The sequence below is a fragment of the Cetorhinus maximus genome, chromosome 1 (genome assembly GCF_964194155.1).
Source record: "Cetorhinus maximus chromosome 1, sCetMax3.hap1.1, whole genome shotgun sequence".
NCBI classification, from domain to species: Eukaryota; Metazoa; Chordata; class Chondrichthyes; order Lamniformes; family Cetorhinidae; genus Cetorhinus; species Cetorhinus maximus.
In genome coordinates this window covers 114,334,955-114,357,109 of record NC_135879.1, presented here as the reverse complement: position 1 = coordinate 114,357,109, position 22,155 = coordinate 114,334,955, and the positions used below count along the sequence as shown (strand labels likewise).

Below are 22,155 nucleotides of genomic sequence, written 5' to 3'. Positions count from 1 at the left end.
GTACAGCTCTAGTGAGGGTGGGGTGGAAAGACTGACAAGGTATTAGTTGTAGATTTAATAATAATGGAAATAGGCGGGAAAAGAAAAATCTATATAAATTATTGAAAAAAACAAAAGGGAGGGGGAAGAAACGGGGTGGGGATGGGGGGAGGGAGTAGATCTTAAACTCCCTCCCCTCATCCCCACCCCGTTTCTTCCCCCTCCCTTTTTTTTTCAATAATTTATATAGATTTTTCTTTTCCCACCTATTTCCATTATTTTTAAATCTACAACTAATACCTTGTCAGTCTTTCCACCCCACCCCCACTAGAGCTGTACCTTGAGTGTCCTGCCATCCATTCTTAATTAGCACATTTTCTTAGATAATATCACCACCTTCAACACCTCTTTGATCCTTTTGTCTGTGACATCTTTTGATTATCTGCTCCTATCACTGCTTGCTTGTCCCTACAACCACCCCACCCCGCCCTCAACTTCTCTCTCCCCCACCCCACCTTAAACCAGCTTATATTTCACCCCTCTCCTAACTATACTCAGTTCTGTTGAAGGGTCGTGAGGACTCGAAAGGTCAACTCTTTTCTTCTCCGCCGATGCTGCCAGACCTGCTGAGTTTTTCCAGGTAATTTTGTTTTTGTTTTATAATCTAGACCTTGCAGTTCCCACCATTCGCAGAAAACCTCCAGTGCATTAACAGAAACTACATGCACCGTCTCCAGGTATGGACAATGCTGCAGAAGAGAGGAAGGTGGACAGAGCAACTCCCCCACTCCCATGACTGCACCCAATCCGGATCTATAGATTGCTGTCTTGGCAAGGCCCAAGAGCAGGCCCAAAAGAAGGTCCATTGGCCCACCACCTCCCACCCAGCCCACTGGCTGGATAAAGATTTGGAGCATGGGGCCAAAATTCAGCTGGAATTGGAGGAGCAGCTGCTTCAGAAAATTAAACAGGGCTACAGCCTCTTACAATGGACACAGACAAACATTGTGGACTCCTCTAGGCCACAAAGGCACTTTTAAAACTATTGCACACAACTGTTCCATGCAACACTCTCCACTGTAGATCTCCAGTCATGCAGAGGAACACCCCTGCGTAGATAGACCGACATTAGCCCACCACACCACATCCCCCGACCACCTCTGCTGAACATCAAGCTGACAAGCCAGAAGGATAGGAGAGCGAGTGAGTGAGGAGTTTGCAGAAGTAGCCTGTACAGGAAACCCCTCTGCATTTAGTGGAGTGGCGCAGGGAGGATTTATGAGAGACAGTTCCAGTTGCGGGACGTGAGTTCTCGAAGAGGGTTTTGCTCCAGCAAGGAACTTAACCCAAAGGGAGATAAGATCGAGTGTGATCCCTATGCATTCCCATGACTCCTCGGCACACCTAGTGAAATCAGGGCTGAATGAAACCCTCAGCACTTAGATGGCTTTGGCTGTGGGCCTGATGTAGCACCAGGTCACCAGCCGCACCAACGTCTCCGGTGACATGTAACCAGTTCCGCTGCCATCCAGTACCACCCTGATTCTTGGTGTCACAGCCAAGGCTCTCTGTTCCTTCAGCCACTTATCACCAAGCTCCACGGTGTGGAGGAATTTTCAAACACTGGTGGTCCTATAAATGGATGAAATTACAAAATGCAATTCTTCAAACACTGGTAAAAATCACAGAATCTAATATATGCACGTGTACGTTTAGTCACCATTAACCGGCTACCTTGCTTTAAATTGGGAAGATGTGGCATTTATATAGCGTCTTTCACGACCCCAGGACGTCCCAAAGCGCTTTACAGCTAATTAAGTAGTTTTGAAGTGTCGTCGTGGTTGTAATATTGAGCATGATTCACACTTTATTTAAACTTTTAAAGCACTGGAAGCAGGAACTTAAGTGTGTTTTAACCCAGAAATCTTCGGTACCCCCCTCCCCCCTAAACCAGCTTATATTTCACCCCTCTCCTATTTTTACTTAGTTCTGTTGAAGGGTCATGAGGACTCGAAACGTCAACTTTGTTCTTCTCCGCCGATGCTGCCAGACCTGCTGAGTTTTTCCAGGTATTTCTGTTTTTGTCACAGTGAACCTGTGTTGCACCGACTGGGAAACAACGCTTGACACTGGGTAGTTCACGGATAAAAGGGCAAACAGATCACAACGAGCGAAACTTTTTTTTTAAAACCAGCATGTTGATGTGATTCTCCTCCAGTTGTGTAAACACATTCCTGGAATGATGTGCTCACATTTGAGTACTTGTGACCCACTGACCGAGGAGCAGTGCCCACTCTGACTGGGGAGGGGTTGGCTGACGCGCTGGGAACAGTTCAATATGGAGGCAGCAGGTCGGAAGTAGCGTCTCCACTGACGGCAACTTTTCAGGATCGAGCTCTCTGCACAACAAAAGACCGCGGGACACAAGGAGCATAGAAACCAAGCTGCCCCGCAAGGCCCGTGCTGTTCTGGGGAGGCCCGGGAAAAATAATCGAAACCCTCCAATATCGAGAAATTCCCCGAAAGGATAAAAAAATAAACTACAAAACAAATCTACATCGAGCCGCCTTCATCGCCAATTTTCCGCCGAAGCGACGCAAAGTTTGAAGTGCACGTTTCAAGACCTTTGCCTCTTTCCAAACTGTATTTACTTCGGAAAAGGGGAAGTTTGGATTCCGGCTGGAGCTGCGGGTCTCTCTCCCAGGAGATTTGTTAGGGGAAGAGGCGGAGGGGGGGGGGGGGGGATCTGAAGATCAATGTGGGAGGGCTCTGTATTTCTTTTGTGTGTCTGCAGGGTTTGTGCTGCTGGAAGCTACTGGTGGGTGTGCGGTCGCCACTCGGTAGCTGCTGCTTTATCCACTCACCTCTGTCTGTGTGTCTGCGGTGCTGGGGCGGCCACACTCCTCCCGACTTGCCCGCCTTCCTTCCCAACCCCCACACTCTCGGGGTGTCTCTCCTGGATGTTGCCGGTGAAGAAGCTGCTGCTCGAGTCGAGCGACACAAAGAAATGTGGACTGATTCCGGCTGGGAGCCGATTGAAGAACGGGAGCCCACCGACGATGTTTAAGTTTTGTAAACCGTGTGTATGAAGATTGTGAACCCGGGCATTGTGTTTCACTGTTTCCAGTTCAGGCACTGAATGGAGAATTATTGTGCATTGCAGGCCTTATTGGATGGGCTTTCCATTCGTTTTTAAGAAGAAGAAAAAACACACACACACACAAACCTCAGGAAATTTTGTCCGTTTTACCGAGATTTACGACGGCCGAAGTTTTTAACTATATTTCCAGAAAATGAAATCTCATATCACCGGCGTTTGTGCGCAGCTGTCAGGGGTGGTTTTATTGTTGGTGGTCGGTGGTTGTATTTCGGTTCCAAGTGGCTGTAAACGCTTGGATGAACGTCCAAAAAACGCTGGGAAACTCTCTCCCCTCTCCTCGGCAGCCACCCAAGTCCCTGGGACAGCAGACAAGAAAGTCGTGTGTACCAACCTGGAGCTAACTGAGGTTTTCCCACTAGACACCCTGCCCAACAGGACAGTTACTTTGTAAGTATAAAGTATTGAGAACCTTTGCAAAGAAATGGGCAGCAGGTATTTTGTATCCTAAACGTTTAACCTTGTGGCGAAGTTCAGTCTAGATTATTTGGGACCACTTTTAAATGTATTTCTGAACAGTTAATTGCAAAACTCGGAAGCCCATATGATTGTCGAAGAACAAATGCTTATTTAGTGAAGAGACAATAACCTTGTTCTCTTCCGTGATTGTACGGTGCTTTGCAGATGCTGCAATCTTCGCAATATTAGAATCAGAATGGTACAACAAGGAGGCCATTCAGCCCTTGTGCCCTTGGTGGCTCTTTGTTAAAGTTTAATCCCACTCCCCTGCTCTTTCCTCCTCTCACTTGATCGATCAAATTGAAGACATTGGAGGTAGCCTAGAATGGCTCAATTTGCACTTGTAAAGTTATATAATTGTTTCTAACAATTTCTTTTACAGAAGTACTTTAGAAATTCACACATGCTTTGTTGGCTCATACTTGTGTATTCCCTGAAATCTCATATAGCTAGTTACAATTTGTAATTTGCCAGGTTCTTATTAAAAGATCTTTTGGTTGGGGTGGCAGGAGGGGGTGGTGTACTTCTTGCACTGAAATTACCTCAACTGATAGATGTGTAAATTGATGCATGGTTTTGTAATCTAAGAAAACTGGGGTACAGTTTACTAAAATATCCACCAAAAAAGATTGTTGCTTAAATAGACACCTACATTTGCTGTCTGCATTAAAGGGACTCTGCATATTCAGACAATATGCATGTGTTTTGGTGTATTCATATAATTTTGAGTTCCTCGTACTAATTGAATTCACATTTTCATATCTCATAGTCATAAACTGCACAATAAAAGCACCAATTTGTATAACACTTTCTTTCAATTGGCTCCCATTATTTGGAGAGGTGTTGCTGTAGACATTTGTATACAGATATTGAACCATATGTTGTAACATAAATACACTATCAGTGGACAATCATGGCCGTGTTGGTGTGAAGTTTTTTGACTTTGCACTGATGCTGCAGTTATAACATGGGTGAAGCCTGAATTTGACTCATTCCATTTCACTTTGGAGTGATATTGTGCCTTGACACCCAATTCTCACTGCAAAAGTTTAGCATTGGTATAAGCTAAAATTGCTTTGCGCCAATACTCTACATGCAGTATGGTGTCTGTGTGTGTGTAAGTTTTTGCATGTGATAGCATGGCTGTTCATGATATTGATTCGAGTTTTTTTCACATGGTTTAACTATGAGTATTCTCTTTGATTCTGTTCAACTGTACTTTAACAGTTCTATGGATCCATGTGCTTCAGGTAACAGTAATCAACATGGTGCACTAATATAGTGAGGAAAAGTTAGGGAATGCTTTTCTTATATAAAAACAACACAGCAAACTGCTAGTCAGTAATTAGAAAAATCTGCATTGAAACTTCTTATGCAGCTGAAATAACAATTGCAACTAGGATAAACTAGATATATGACTGATGTGCCTGTTAGACAGAAATTATTTGGACCATGGGATTTTTGTGTAGTTATTAAATGTCCCAATGGGATACAATGTCAATCCTACAAATGTAAACAGAAGAAAAGTCAAGATCTACAGCAAGCCATTTGGAATATCAAAGATCACTCCCTCTAGCAGCCTAACTTTTCTATTATAGCATCCAGACACTGGAATCCAGTATAAGAAAAAATACCCAAAAACTGAAAATGCACCTTTCATCACAGAACTTAGACTTGAAGCTGTATTCATTGTATTAATGTTTTATTGAATAGTTCTTTGTATTTTTCTTTCTCTCTGCACTTGGTTCAGTGTCTGAGCTGCCCTAGGAAAGAAAATTTCCTGCATGCAGCTAATGGGTGGATGAAGAATGGCATCAGCAGAGGTTTCAGAGTGGGTTTGCATCTTGACCTGGAGATTCGTGGCCCAGCAAGATGTGTGTGAAGTCTTCATTCTTCTATGAGGATATCATGGCTTCAAAAAATGTCATTTGGACTATTCAGATTTGAAGATGTGATCTGAATGTTATTTCCTTAGTGTTCAGCCCAGTTACTTCTTTTTGAGTCAGTAAATATGCTGAATGGATTATGTTTGTACCAGCAGTTGTGAGCAGGCAAATATTGAAAAATGTTCTAGTTAGAACTTCTAAAAAATCTATGTTGCTGTAGCACTGGGACTTGGGCATTTTATTTTTCTCACATGATTCTTTTGAAGGCATTTATTGCTGGAGTTCTATGATTTAATAACTGTGAAGACCTGAGAAAGAATCTTATCTGTAGTCTGGAAAAGAGTAATGGGATGATTTGAAGGTTGGCTGTGTGAGATCAGGCAAACTGTTGCTGTGCTGGCGCAAGTTGCACAATTAGAGTGAAGTGTCAGAACTCTGTGACTGGTCAAATGTAGTGAGTGCATAGTGGATATTGTATAAGATGAAGCAGAAATAAGTTGAATTGTTTGTGTATCTTGATCTGCAGCAGTTAGGGACTGGTTATCAATTAATTTCTAAATTTGGTGGCGACAGTGCTTTAACCTCCAGAGAGAAAAAAAATCAACCATTTAGGATAATGCAGCTGTAAGCAAATAGTAGAGGACCATTCTGGAATAATTGAGTAATTTTGCTGCCCAGAAGAGTGTTTGGGGTTAAAAGATCATGAGGAGGATACGGTAAAGAGATCTTTAAAATATGCATGCTTTTTCTAGGTACTCGAATAGAGCTGCCCTTTTATTATATGTCAGAATTGCATTTACCTTTAAAATGATTTAGTTTCTTTGTGTTTGGAACATGCATTTTTTTGCCAGCAGGTCAACTAATCAATTTTAAATGAATAGGAAAGTTATTCTATTCCATGTTTGAAATAATTGATTTTAATATTTTCATTGAATCACAATTTATCCTTTGAAAAAATGCTAATACAATCATGGTCCTTTGTGAGAATTTAATTTATCAAATGATTTATCTGATGTTTAAAAACTATTTTATCTGGGAACCACAGCTACATAGAATGCCACGCATTTAAGCTGTTTGATTGAATTAAACAATTTCTAGTTTAGTTGGATTTAATATTGTTATTGTAGTTTGAATTTATTAGGTCTTTTGGGCCAGTTCAGATGGAAGGCATTCTAAAGCTTGATTTTAGAACAAAAACTTGCATGAAAATGTTTGTTTTCATAGGACAACAGAAAATGCAATGTGGTTGACTCCTTGCTTTCAGAAACATTTGACAGTGCCCTGCATGACAAACTTAATGCTAAGGAAAAGGTTGCTATCTGGTTAGATAATAGTGGGCTGTGATTAGTCAATGGGACTTGTTGCAGTTCATTGGTGGTAAGTGGAATCTCAGAGTACTGCGGTTGCTGTTCTGAGTTATTAATGACTGTTCTGAGGATATTGTTAGCAGATGATACCCAAGTGTGGGAAAGCAAGATCTGCAGATAACAGTGCTATTGAAAGGGATTTGGACATGAGCAGATGTGTTGGAGCTGGATAAAGGCTGGGTTGTAAGTGAGTTTGACTTTTTCTATTGAAAGGATAATGTAGTGTGGCAATATTGTTAAGATGAATCAAATGTTGGGATGTGTATATATCTGCATGCACATATTTTACAAGTAAAAGGCAATGATTCATACTGTACATAGTTTTATTGAAACTGAAAGTATGATCAGTTATGTCATAATCTTATTTACAAAAATATACAAGGATAATTTTTTTTAAATATAAATTAAAGTCAAGCATTTTATTCATTTGGAAACACTTGGAAAATTCATGATTGAAATGCCGGTTGCCATATTTGAACCACAGAGTTAAGTACAGAAGTTGTAGAGAAGAAAAAACAATGCGATGATAGAATATTAGGCAAGTCCAACTGAAATAAAGGGATTACTGGAGGGCAAAGCTCTCTCGTGCACTCTTTTGGAGTATCTCTCTCGTTTAAACTATAACCCTATCAAAGAAAAAAAAATCACTTAATACCCTTAGAAATGGATGTGAAACTTGCATTTGGCTTTCTGATTTGAGGAAAGCAATACTGTTTTATTTGTCAGACCATTACAGGATGTCATTGATTAAAACCTCAAAATTTAATGTCTGGAACATAACTGGCCAAAGTTCCTTTTCAGCATTGTGTTCTAAGATCAAGCCAGCCACCAACTGGTGGAGTCTGCTGCTCTTTAGTACAGTTCTCACAGTACTACATTTAGCCACTGGGTAATGTAAGGGATAGAACCCTACATGCTTACAGCACAAAAGAGAGATATTCTTCCATGTTATGTTTATGATGCTAGGCCAAGTCAGAGTGAATCCCACAGCCTGACTATTTCTCCACAGCCTTGTAACTTTCTCTGCTGGAAAAGTTTATCTATTTTACAATTAAAAGATGCAGTGCTCTTTACCCATGCTCCCTGTGGTAAACATTTCTGTTCTCCAACAAAGCAATGTATTTTCCGTCCTTTTGTGAGCCTTAAATTGTTGACATCTCACCATTAACACTCTGACATGAGAATGTAGGATTTTTTTTTTTATCCGACAATAAACTTCTGTTTAAATCTCCTGTTAGTTCTGTGCTCTGGAGGGCTATAATATTTTCCCTATAGTGGGGTGTAAAATATTCCCACAGCACTCTTAATGCTTACCTTGCCAGCCTCAATCTTTCATAAACTTCAGTTAGTTCACAGCACAATGTTCTCCAGTTCTATAATCATTGTCTCCAATAATGGGGTAACATATTAGCATTGATAAAAGATTGGAGAGCTAACAGGAAGCAGAGAGTAGGAATAAATGGGTCATTTTCAGGTCCGCAAGCTGTAACTAGTAGAGTACCACAGGGATCAGTGCTGGGGCCTCAACTATTTACAACCTGTATCAATAACTTAAATGAAGGGACTGAATGTATGGTAGCTAAATTTACTGATGACACCAAGATAGTTGGGAAATTAAGTTGTCAAGAGGAGTTAAAGAGTCTACAAAGGGATTTAGATAGGTCAAGTAAGTGAGCAAAAAAATTGGCAGATGGAGTATAATGTGAGAAAATGTGAACTTGTCCACTTTGGCAGGAAGAATAGAAAAACAGTATACTGTTTAACTGGTGAGAGATTTTAGAACTCGACGAACAGAGGAATCTGGGTGCCCTGTTACATGAATCACAAAAAGTTAATATGCAGGTGCAGCAAGTGATTAGCAAGGCAAATGAAATGTTAGCATTTATTGCAAGGGGAATGGTATACAACAGTGGGGAAGTTTTACTGCAGCTGTACAGGGCCTTGGTGAGACCACATCTGGAGTAGTATGTACAGATTTGGTCTCCTTATTTGAAAAAAGGGTATAATTGTGTTAGAAGCAGTTCAGAGAAGGTTCAGCAGACTTATTCCTGGGATGAAGGGCTTATCTTATGAAGAAAAAGTGAACAGGTTGGTTCTGTATCCATTGGAGTTTAGAAGAATGAGAGGTGATCTTATTGAAATATGTAAGACCATGAGGGAACTTGATAGGGTGGATACCGGGAGGATGTTCCCTCTTGTGGGAGACTAGAGCGAGGGGATACTGTTTAAGAATGAGATCTCCCTTTTAAGTTGGGGTGAGGAGAATTTTTTTCTGAGTGTCGTTTGTCTGTAGGATTCTGTTTTTCAAAAAGCAATGGAAGCTGGGTCATTGAATTTATTCAAGGCTGAGTTAAATGTATTTTTGATAGATGAGGGAGTCAAGGGTTATCTGGTGTTGGGGGGTGGGGGTGGCAGACAGGAAAGTGGAGTTGAGACCACAACCAGATCAGACATGATCTTATTGAATGGCAGAGCAGGCTTGAAGGGATGAATGGCCTACTCCTGCTCCTAAGTTCCTGTGGCCTATATGTTGTCGTATGAATATACTCTTTGTCCCGTACTTTAATAACTCTCTTTATAAAACCCAGAATGCTCTTGACCTTTTTATGGTTTTATCCACTGTGGGTTTTTTTTATTTTCTCTCTGTACATGGCTGATGCTGGCAAGGCTGCATTTTTTACTCATTGCCAGTTGCCTTGAGATGGTGGAGGTTCACTGTCTTGAATTGTGATCCTTGAGATGGTGCTGGAACAGCAACTTGCATTTATGTAGTATCTTTATTGTAAAATGCCCCTAAGCACTTAAATGAATGTTACCAAACAAATTTTGACACGGGCTACATAAGGGCGTTGTAGGACAGATGACCAAAAGCCTGATCAAAGAGGCAAGGTTTTAAGAAGTGCCTTAAATGAGAGAGAAGTGGTGAGGTTTTAGGAGAGATTTTCAGAGCTTAGGGCCACTGCAACTGAAGGCATAGCTTCTAATAGTGGAATGATTAAAAGTGGGAGAGCTTGTGAGACCAGAATTACAGGGGCATAGAGATCTCTGAGGGTTGTGGGGCTAGAGGAGATTAGAAATAGGCTGGGATGAGACCATGCAGGAATTTGAAAACCAAGATGAGAATTTTAAAATAGAGGAATCGTGAACACAGTTGATGGCTTGGTGTGAGTTAGGACACAGGCAACAGAATTTTATATGTCCTTGAGTTTAGAGTGTAGAAAGTGGGAGGCCAGCCAGAATTGCATAAGAAAAGTGAAGTCTAGAGTTAACAAATGGTTTCAGCAATAGATGACCTGAAGCAATGGCAGATTTGGGAGATATTACAGAGGTAGAAATAAGTATTCCTAGTCATGGTGCAGATATGTGGCTGGAAGGGAGCTGGGTAGGGAATTTCAGGATCTTAATACAATGCTGAAGAACAAACAATGATGCATGTCCAGATGAGGATGTTATCCAACCTGGAGGTGGTGTTGCCATGAAGTTGCTGCTTCTGTCCCTCTCCGTGATGAAGACTGTGATGCCGGTGGCTTCAAATTTTCAAGTTCAGGAATTTGTGTTTTTGAACCCCTAGGTTTCTTTACTTGCATTCTTCAATATTTTTTTCATTGAGTACATGCATCCATTCCTTGTGTTCCTCTCAAAATGAAATACACCACTTTTAATTTAATTTAATTCCATTCATTACCTTTCTGGTGATTCTACTAATCTGTTTGCCTTTCTGAAGTGTTTTACAGTCTTCCTTGCAGTTCGCTGAACCTAAGAACATAAGAAAGAGGAGCAAGCCTCACCATTCAATAAGATCACAGCTGAACTTTTACATTAACTCCACATTCCTGTTCCATCCCCATACCTTTTTATTTGCTTAGTATCTAAAATCTATCAATTTGAGCCTTGAAATAGGCGAGGTGGTGGCATAGTGGTATTGTCACTGGACTTAGTAATCCAGAGATCCAGGGTAATGCTCTGGGGACCCGGGTTCAGATCCCAATATGACAGATGGTGGAATTTTAATTCAATAAAAAAAATCTGGAATTAGAAGTCTAATGATGCCCATGAAACCATTGTTGAGTGTCATAAAAACCCATCTAGTTCACTAATATGCTTTAGGGAAGGAAATCTGTTAATGCCTGGCCTACATGTGACACAGCAATGTCCGAACTGTCCTCTGAAATGGCCTAGCAAACCAGGCAGTTGTATCAAACCACTATGAAGCCAAAAAGGAATGAAACCGGACGGACCACTTGACTTCGGCTTGGACACCAGAAAGACAATGGCAAACTCAGCTCTGTTAATCCTGCAAAGTCCTCCTTAGTAACATCTGGGGCTTGTACCAAAATTGGGAGAACTGTCTCACAGGCGAGTCAAGTAACAGCCTGACATACTCGTACTCATGGAATCATAACTTACAGATAATGCCCCAGACACCACCCCTTGGTATGTCCTGACAACCGGCAGGACAGATCCAGCAGAGGTGACGGCACAGTGGTATACTGTCAGGAGGGAATTGTCCTGGGAATCCTCAACATCGAGTCCCAACCCCATGAAGTCTCATGGCATCAGATCAAACATGGGTAAGAATGGGTAAGGAAACCTGTTGATAACCATGTACCTGCCCCGCCCACCCCCCCAGCCCAAAGAGCTGATGAGTCAATACTCCTCCATGTTGAACAGCATTTGGAAGAAGCACTAAGGGTGGGGAAGTTCAATGTCAATCACCAAGAATGGTTTAGTAATAGAACTACTGACCGAGCTAGCTGAGTCCTAAAGGACATAGCTGCTCGGCTGGGTCTGTGGCAGGTGGTGAGGGAAAAATATACTTTACCTCATCCTCACCAGCCTGCATGCTGCAGATACACCTGTCCATGACAGCATTAGTAGGAATGACCACTGCACAGTCCTTGTGGAGACGAAGACCTGTCTTCATGCTGAGGATACCCTCCATCATATTATGTGGCACTACCACTGTGCTAAATGGGATAGATTTCGTACAGATCTAGCAACTCAAGACTGGGCATCCATGAGACACTGTGGGCCATCAGCAGCAGCAGAATTGTACTCGAGCAAAATCTGTAACCTCATGGCGCGGCATGGCACCTACCATTACCACCAAGCCAGGGGATCAGTGCTGGTTCAAAGAAGAGTGCAAGAGGGCATGCTAAGAGAAACACTAGGCATACCTAAAAATGAGGTGTCAACCTGGTGAAGCTATAACTCTGGACTACTTGCATGCCAAACAGCATAAGTAGCATGCAAAAGACAGAGCTAAGTGATCCCACAACCCACGAATCAGATTTAAGCCCTGCAGTCTTTCCACATCCAGTTATGAATGATGGTGGACAATTAAATGACTCGCTGGATGAGGAAGCTCCATAAATATCCCCACCCATAATAATGGGGGAACCCAGCACATCAGTGCAAAAGATAAGGCTGAAGCATTTGCAATAATCTTCAGTCATAAGTGCCAAGTGGATGATCCAACTTGGCCTCCTCCAGAGATCCCCAGCATCACAGATGCCAATCTTCAGCCAATTAAGTTCACTTCACTTGATATCGAGAAATGGCTCAAGGCACTGGATACTGCAAAGGCTGTGGGCCCTGACAATATTCCAACAATAGTACTGAAGACTTATGCTCCAAAACTTGCCTCACCCTAGCTAAGTTGTTCCAGTACAGCTCCAACACTGGCATCTAACCGGCAATGTGGAAAATTGCCCAGGTAGGTCCCGTACACACAAAGCAGGACAAATCCAACCGAGCCAATTACTGCCCCATCAGTCTACTGTCAATTAGCAAAGTGATGGAACAGGTCATCAACAGTACTATTAACCAGAATTTGCTAAGAAAAAGCCTGCTTACTGGTGCTCAGCTTGGGTTCAGGCAGGATCACTCGGCTCCTGACCTCATTACAGCCTTAGTTCAAACATGGACAAAAGAACTGAACTCCAGAGGTGAGGTGACAGTGACTGCCCTTGACATCAAGGCAACATTTGACCAAGTGTGGCATCAAGGAGCCTTAGCAAAACTGGAGTCAGCGGAACTCGGGAAAACTCTCTGCTGGTTGGAGTCATACCGAGCATAAAGGAAGATGGTTGTGGTTATTAGAGGTCAATCATCTCAGATCCAGGATATCCGTGCAGGAGTTCCTCAGGGTAGTGTCCTCAGCCTGACGATCTTCAGCTGCTTCATCAATGACCTTCCTTTCATCATAAGGTCAGAAGTGGTAATGTTAGCTGATGATTGCATACTATTCACCATTTGCGACTCCTCAGGTACTGAAGCAGTCCATATCCAAATGCAGCATGACCTGCACAATATTTAGGCTTGGGCTGACGAGTGGCAAGTAACATTCATACCACACAAGTGCCAGATAATGGCCACCTCCAATGAGAGAGAATCTGACCATCGCCCCTTGAGATTCAGTGGCATTACCATCACTGAATCCCCCACTATCAAAATGCTGGGGGGTGGGTTACCATTGACAGAAACTGAACTCGACTAGCCATATAAATACTATGGCTACAGTGCAGCTCTGGGGCTAGGAATCCTGCGATGAGTAACTCACCACCTGATTCATCAAAGCCTGTCCACCATCTACAAGGCACAAGTCAAGAGTGTGACAGAATACTCAATTTGCTTGGATGAGTGCAGCTCTAACAACGCTCGAGAAGGTCACCACAATCCAGGGCAAAGCAACCCGCTTGATTGGCACTCCATTCACAAACATTCACTCCCTCCGCCACTAATGCACAGTGGCCGCAGTGTGCACCATCTACAAGGTGCATTGCAGGAACTCACCAAGCCTCCTTAGACAGCACCTTCCAAACCCATGATCACTACCACCTAGCAGGACAAGGGTAGCAGATAGATAGCAACACTACCACCTGGCAGTTCCCCTCCAAGCTGACTTCAAAATATATCGCCATACCTTCACTGTTGCTGAGTCAAAATCCTGGAACTCCTTCCTTAACAGCACATGGACTGCAGCGGTTCAGGAAAGCAGCTCTCCACTACCTTCTCCAGGGTAAATAGGATTGGGCAAGAAATGCTTGCCTAGCCAGTGATGTCCACACACCATGAATGAATTAAAAAAAAACTCTTTGATCATCATGGGGCAGAGAATTCCAAAGGTTGAGGACCCTTTGAGTGAAGAAATTTCTCACCTCAGTCCTTAATTACTCACCCCTTAGCCTGAAGCTTCATTCTAGACTTCTCAGTGAATCAAAACAGCTTCTCAACATCCATCCTGTCAAGCCCTCTTAAGAATTTTATACTTTTCAATTCTTCTAAACTTGAGAGTATAGGCCCCTTCTATGCAATGTCTCCTCATGGGACATCCCTGTCACCTCAAGAATCAATCTAATGAACCTTTATTGCAGTCCCTCCTTGGGCAAGTACATTCTTCCTTAGGTAAGGAGACCAAAACCATGTGCAGTACTCCAGGTGCAGTCTCACGAAAGCCTTATGTAATTACAAGACTTCCTTATTCTTATACTCCAATGCCTTTGCAATATTGGCTAATATACCATTTGTCTTTCTAATTGCTTGCGTACCTGCATATTTACTGTATTTGGTTCATGTATAAGGGTCCCAAGTCTCTCTCAATACCACATTTAAGAGTTTCGCCTTTTTAAAAAAAATGTTTTTTCTATTCTTCCTACCACAGTTGATGAATATGACATTCTCCACATTATACTCCATATGTTAAGTTCTTGTCCAATCACTTAACTATCTATATTACTTTGCAGCCTTTTAACACCCTCAAAGCTTATCTTCCAACCTAGCCATGTATTACCAACAAACTATTACACTTTGTCCTCTCATCTAAGTCATTGATGAAGATTATAAATAGCTGAAGCCCAAGCACTGATCCTCGTAGCATTCCACTAGTTCCACCCTAGCATTCCAAAAGTTGACCTGTTTATTCTTATCCTTTCCTGACCTTGAACCAATCATCAGCCCATGCCCATATATTACCTCCAAACCCATGAGCCCTAATATTGTGTAGCAAACCCTTGTGTGCCACCTTATTGAATGCCTTATGAAAATCCGAATATACTATATCCACTAGCTGATGTTTTAACTCTTCCACTCCTTTACCTTTCCAGTGCTTGGCACAGGAAACAGTTTGGATATTACTTTCTTTGATGTTTTGGTTTTCAGACTGATGCCCAACTTTTTAAATTCACTCCACAAGGCCTCAAATATACTTGCATCTATGTCACTGCTTCCACCATGGACCTTTACTTTTGTCACCTATCCATTCATTTCAGGAATATTTTCACACTTTCAATGATGCTCTTGTGGTACCAGGTTGGCAACATAACATTCAGAAGTCCCAGTCATGACTGAAAAAAGTATGGCTGATAATACTCCCAACTAAAGAATCTCCTATCATTACCATTCTGCTATCATCCTGCTGCCTCTCAGCTTCTCTTTCATAGTCCCATGTTCTACACTACCATAATGTTACTCAGCCCCACCCTCTATTCATTCACTGTCATTATCCAGCTCATATTTGTCATCCACTGTGTCCACTGGACAGTTCAAGGAACTCTGGTTCCCTACACTTAAGAGTCCAATCTACCCCTGCTGCTCCTGTGGATGGTCTGCAAGTTTTCTGTTTCTAAATTTCCTGTCAGAACTACCTAACAACCTTTTTAGTAACTGTATTTTGGAGAATACAATCCAAAAATCCCCCCTGCTGCTGATGCTGCAGAGTATGACCAGTTGCTGTTCAATCACAAAGATTCTCTATCCTAGAGAATTAATTTTACAAATCACTGTCACTGTGCTTTTATGCCTGCTCATGCAGAGAATTCATGATGGCCAATATATTGCACTACACACGTGACAAGGGATTCTTGTACCACAATCCTTCCAAGTCTACTGTAAAAAATGTCAATTGTGTTAGCTTGAGCTCATCCTCTCATCTTGCAAGAATTAAACTTCTCTTACTCACTTTATGGAAACTTTGATTATAAAAAGTGTAGACAGTCCAATTGTACCTTAATGCTGAACTCGCTCTAATTCTTCTTGAGTGCCTGTTGCATCTTAAGCAAATTTTAACCCACTCTACCAACCAGTGTCATTGTTTCTAACAAGTGTTCTATATCTTTCTCCAGTATACCAACAATTTGCTTACACTATTATTTGTGAAACCTGATGCTAAATATTTATTTACTATCTTCATCATCATATTTCCACCCCCTGCCACTAGATTTTCCCCTTAATCCCTGAATGGTCCGACCCTCTGCTTGATTATTTTACTCTTAATATTATGCATGTAATCTTCCTTACTATTTTCTTTTGTTTATCTTTTGGTCTATTCCTTACTCTTTTTTACCTTTCTGACTTCAGTTTTGACTTCTCCATTCAACTTCCATAAGCATAGTTACCCCTAGTTTTATCAAGAGTCTCCATTTAAGTTTTGGTTTAGATTCTGTTTATTTATGGAACACTATCCTTTGCACCTTCCTTTTTGTATGCCAGGAATACAGTATATCTATTTTGCATTCTATCCGTCTTGTATTTGCTGATTATTTTTTGTTTATTTTGTTTGCTTGCTTGCTACCCAGTTAAGTTGGGTAGTTCCTTTTATTCCAATGAAGCATTCCTGTTTCCATTCCAGCAATCTTTGACTCTTTAAACAATGCACAATGCTTCTTTGCTTGCTGGATTTAAAACATGCTCATCTAGGAGCAGAGTTGTGATGCATCTTAAAAAGATTCAACACTTTAACCACATACTAGTAAGCATTGATTTAGCTTTTGAAATCTGTACTTGATTGACTTTTGAGGATCAAGAAGAGGTTTCTTAGAAGTTTGTCTTGGAACTTTTGTGCCTGGCTATTCATCTCTCAGGAAATTAAATAAATTGCATATAGCTATTGGAAGGAAAACAGCCCTTTATTTCATGATTACTAATCTCTGGTGTTTGCCTATACTACCTTTCACTTGAAGTCCTCCAATATTTTCTTAAAATCCTCCCTGCCTTACACTATGTGTAAAAAAAAAAGTACATTAGGTACATATGTACTGTACTATCCAAAGATGATTGTGTTATGTGAGAACAGCAGGAATGGACATGCATGTATGTGAGTGCATTATTATATATTTTGTATCAAGTTTTTCCTCACAAATTAGATTTCCATGTTAACAGGTATTTGTCTCCCCTTTTCCATTTTGATTTCCATGGTTTCCTTATTTGTTGCAGTTACTTGAGAAAACAAGAAGTGTGGGGAAGAAAATAATTTTTAAAAATGCTTTTATTCTCAAAGTAACAAGTTGCACCAAATATTTGTGACCAGTGTTGTTGGTGTGGATGAAGTCCAGGTACATCGCGTAACAATGGATTGATTAAAAATGTTCATAATTGTTGCACTTTGGCTGTTGTGGTTAAATACTGCACCCATGAGCTTGGATTGCTGGTCTTTATCAAATTGTTTTAAACAAATATATCTACTGTTTATTGAGAAAGTAGCTATTGTACTTCGCATACCTACTTTTCAGATCTCATTGTAAATTGAGTTGTACAACAAAACAATGAAATGGGTTTAGCCTTTTGTGGTTGGCCGATAAATACTGACATTACTAAGTAATTTCAGTCATGTGAAATGGGGTTTATTCAGTGCAGTGCCAACAAATTAAAGTGCAAGGTACTGAATGCATGGCTGCACATTAGCCTATTTACTTTACTGTAGACATGATGCTTAACATGGCTATTTGGTTAGCAGTAGAATTTAGTTGTAAAATTCTAACTGTGCAGGTAAGTCCTAATTTAATTTGTAATGGACAATGTTAATGGGACTTAAATTTTTGGGTTTTACTCCATTCCCAATTAGATTTTTATAATAAATAAAGGTAGCTCCAAAGTCGGAATTATTATGGATATTATTCTGCTTGATTTAGTGAAGTTGTGTTCTCAATCATTATTTAAATTTAATTCAGTCAATTGCCAAGTGCTTATAGTGTGGGAAACTTCTATTTGCTTTCATCTCATGGTTTATCTAATCACTTGGATGGTATTATGAGCATTACATGCCCACTGATTAGGTTATGGTGTTTTATGGTTTCAAACGATTTTGATGTGATGAAAAAGACCTGAATTTTCATGTGTTTTCTATTTGTCAAGAAAACTAATCTACTTTTGTTACAAATTTTCAAATTTGTAATTCCTTAGAAAATAATCAAAAACTGGTTTTTATTCTCAAAGACACAAGTTGCACCAAATATTTATGACCAGTTTTGTGGGTGTAGATGAAATCCACGTACATAATGTGATTTTTAATCACTGTGGAGTGATTAAAAATGTTCATAAATGTTACACTTCGTTTCTAGTCTATTTAACCATCCAATGCCCCCATGAGCTTGGATTTCTGATCTTCAATGAAAGGGGATTGAACAGTTTCCATTGAAGGAGAAGAAAAGTAAGAGGTGGAAGGAATATGTTTTATTTATAGTCCCATATTCTGATATCAAAAATGATGAAAATATGTTCTGAAAAATTAGCATTGGAAAAAAATGTTTGAATATGACTTTTGGATCAATTCATTGGGTTTCTAGAGTGCTCAATGACAGCATATTATCTAAATGGTGAGAAATTGCAGAACCCTGCGATGCAGAGGGATCTGGGTGTCCTCGTACATGAATCGCAAAATGCTAGTATGCAGGTAAAGCAAGTAATTAGCAAAGCTAATAGAATGTTGTTGTTTATTGCGAGGGGAATTGAGTACAAAAGCAGGGAAGTTATGCTTCAGTTATACAGAACGTTAGTGAGACCACATCAAGAGTATTGTGTACAGTATTGGCCTCCTTATGTAAGGAAAGATGCATTGGAAGCAGCTCAGAGAAGGTTTACTACACTAACACCTGGAATGGGTGGGTTATCTTATGAGGAAAAGATGGACAGGCTGGGCTTGTATCAGCTGGAGTTTGGAAGAGTAAGAGGCAACTTGAGTAAGAGGAAACATGCAAGATCCTGAGGGGTCTTGACAAGGTGGATGTGGAGGATGTTTGCTCTTGTGGAATAATCTATAACTAAGGGTGACTGTGTTTAAAAATAAGGGGTTGCCCATTTAAGACAGGGATGTGAAAAATCTTTTCTCTGAGGGTCGTGAGTCTTTGGAATTCTCTTCCTCAAAAGGCAGTGGAGGCAGAGTCTTTGAATATCTTTTAAGACCGAGCTAGATAGATTTTTTGATAAGCAAGGAGGTGAAAGGTTATCTGGAGTAGGCAGGAATGTGGAGTAGAGGTTAAAATCAGATCAGCCCTGATGGCGAAACAGGCTCGTTGGGCCTGGCGGCCTAGTCCTGGTCCTAATTTGTATGTTCATATTAATGAAGAGACACCCTGATGAACTGCTCTGATTGCAACTTATTAGAGTTGTTAGAAATCCATGTATCTAACCATATTTTCTAACTATCAGTTTCCATTACTTGTTGGAGAATCATCTTTCCCTTTCATTCCTCGTTCCTGAATCTTGATTATTTTTTAAAATATAAATTATTATCTAGCAAACACAAACACTGCTAAGCATTACTTTTCCGAAAGTTATTCTGCCCCATGCCTACTACTAAGTTAATATCTGGAAATGTGTATCTCCAATTCTTATAGCACATGCCGACCAATGCATACTCATGGAGATGATGTGCTTGCGGTGATTTGCATTTCATGGGATTTCAGCACATCACCATGGCAACAAAAAGGCTACTAAGAACAGAATTTTGAATCCACATTTATAATGCAGATCCAGAATGAACTCCAGTAGAAAGCCTATTATAGCCTGATTATTATGACCGATGCAGTTGGTAAAGTGGAGTTATATAAAAAATCCCTGAGGGAAACTTTAAACAACTGTCATAACCAATAATTTTAAGTGTTATGTTTGAGATACGACTCTAATCTCAGGAATCAGACCACCAGTTCTCGAGGTTTTACATTAAACGAAATGAAACATTTTATCAATTTAAACAGGTTAAAATATATGTACATATGGCTACAAATGACTACTATCATAACATTTAACAAATTCCCAAACTAATCTCCATTAAGGCAACAGCAACCCATAGACTTAACCAAACACCAGGCAAAGCATTTTCGCCTTACGAATTCAAAATGAGGTTCTTTTCACCGTGGAGCCAGTTGGAAGCTTGCAGCTGCCTTTTGATCTTACTTTGCCTCTGCCTGCACACCCCAAACTACTAAAGTTATACCTATCAGCCCTATTGAATGTTAATTCTCATTGTATCAACAACTCCTTTGAACTTCACCTTTTAATGATGAAACCCCCTTCATAATACCAATTTTGTTAATAATATAAACATGTTGCTTGGTAGCTGCTAGAAAAGTGTCAATTTTCACCCCACTTCTTGAATGCTCTATTCAGAAAATGTAAATGCACACTATCTCTTTTTTACATATCATAACTAGTACATATCAAGGCACCCAAACTACCTGACTTTAATCCAATTAAGACATGCCTGCAGACTAAACCTTTATTTTAAAAGAAAAATATTTTCCAAAATATATACATTAATAGCTTCATGACACACAGATTTTTTATGTATTGGGGCCTTTTTGAGTTTGGAGTTTAGTAAGTTTATACTGCAGAACAAAAAAAAGAGTTACTAGGATAAAGATGAAACATAAATGGTGAAAATCTGAGCTAAAAAACGCTGGAAATAAACTAAAGGCCAGCCGTCATCTGAAAAAGAGAGATTCATGCTTTGAGTAACCTTTCAAAGAAACAGGAGGCATGCTTCTAGCATTTATTTTTAGTTTAAAATGAAGATTCATATATATATATAATAGAGCTATTTAGGAAGTATTGCAAAATATTTACAACAAGTCTGAACTTATCTAGTTGATCTATTGTTCTAAAGTTATCAATTGCTGACAGAGAAGCTAGCATGCCCACACAAGCCCTAGATAGTTAACTGGCTTTGATAATTTTATTTTGCTTCTCCGCTTGTGATCCAGAAGATCTTAATAATCATTTATTAACAAATTATTCTTCCTTGTTATAGAGTTGACATTTCTATCAAAAAGTAGAAAACAGGTTGAAAATTTGGGGGAAGCTTAATCACATTTTGCATGTTAGTTCACCCTGTTAAGACAGTACAGTTTATTTCTCAGATATCTGTCAACTTTAGGTCTTCGTGTGAAATCAACCATCTGCATAGTTGGGCTAATTTAGTAACAAGATGGTTTTCATTATTGTTTTTCCATCAGTTTGAAATAATTATGGAATTTGAATAAGATGCAAACTACTTGCTGCTTTGTACTGGTATGTCTGCCTGTATGGAAAACCTTACAGAAAAAATGATATCCAGAATTATTACTTCTCGCTCGGCCTTTCTTGGGTGCACATTTGGGTCTTTTACAATGTTTATACAGCTGTTAGCTATTTTAGCTCACAATGTATCACAGTTATAGTCAAGATTGCTTCCTGCTTGGATTTAAACATGTGTGTCAATCTGTTACAGTGAAGTCTCTTTCTTTTCAGTGAAATATTCTACCATTAATCAATGCCTGAATTGTTCAAGAAAGCCAGGTATATCAGCTCTATTTTTGAGCCATAGAGCTGAAGAATTGAAGCTGCTGTGAATGAAATGCTGAAGCTATTAAACACTAATGTAATATCAATTAAGGTTTAAAATAGCAGCAGATTAGAAATAGTTTCTTCAAAGGATTTATAATACCATGATAGGGTATGTAGAACTTTTTGTAATTAATTTCACAACATTGGTGTGGCAGTTGACATCCATCTTGGAAACTTTGCAACTGCAATATCAGTGCAAAGCGATTTCACTTGAAATTGTTGCTACATTGGTAGCCTGAATCTGGAGACAGCCCCAACCTGACACTGGAGCTCAATGAAGTAAGACTCCCTGGAGGAGGTGGTCTTATTTTGCTACTCTACAAAGACAGTTAAGAGCTCTGACACTCCATATATGCTCTAAGTTTAACATCAGTGTAAAACTCAAAAATGCTTTGCTCTGACGCTATCCTTGTAATGTGTGTGCTGTAAACGCCCCAAACTGATTTTGCATTTAAAGTATGGCAAGTGATACCTAATCATCAATTTGGCTTAAAATATGTTTATAGACATGCATAGCATATAATTTCCTGTTCTTTTTGTCATATATTGTGCACTCAATTAATAAGAGTTTTAGGTTTTTGTGTTGTAAAATGAACCACCATTTCTTTGAAGAGTTCTGTAAAATAGCTTAAAAAGAATAATCATGGAAGTTATTTTTTAGATGTAAAAGGAAAAGTTTTTTTTACTACTTTGCAAATGGATCTCCCAT

General features: G+C 40.0%; 1 protein-coding gene across 1 annotated transcript in view; it reads left to right on the top strand.

Moving 5' to 3' along the window:
- Positions 1-2,799: 2,799 nt before the first annotated feature.
- The window catches only part of adgra3 (adhesion G protein-coupled receptor A3), a 250,405-nt gene continuing 231,049 nt past the window's right edge, over positions 2,800-22,155 (top strand). Inside the window, exon 1 of the mRNA XM_078545705.1 lies at positions 2,800-3,526. Within this exon, the coding sequence (XP_078401831.1) occupies positions 3,273-3,526 (254 nt within the window). The 5' untranslated portion in view covers positions 2,800-3,272. The remainder of the gene's footprint in view (positions 3,527-22,155) is intronic.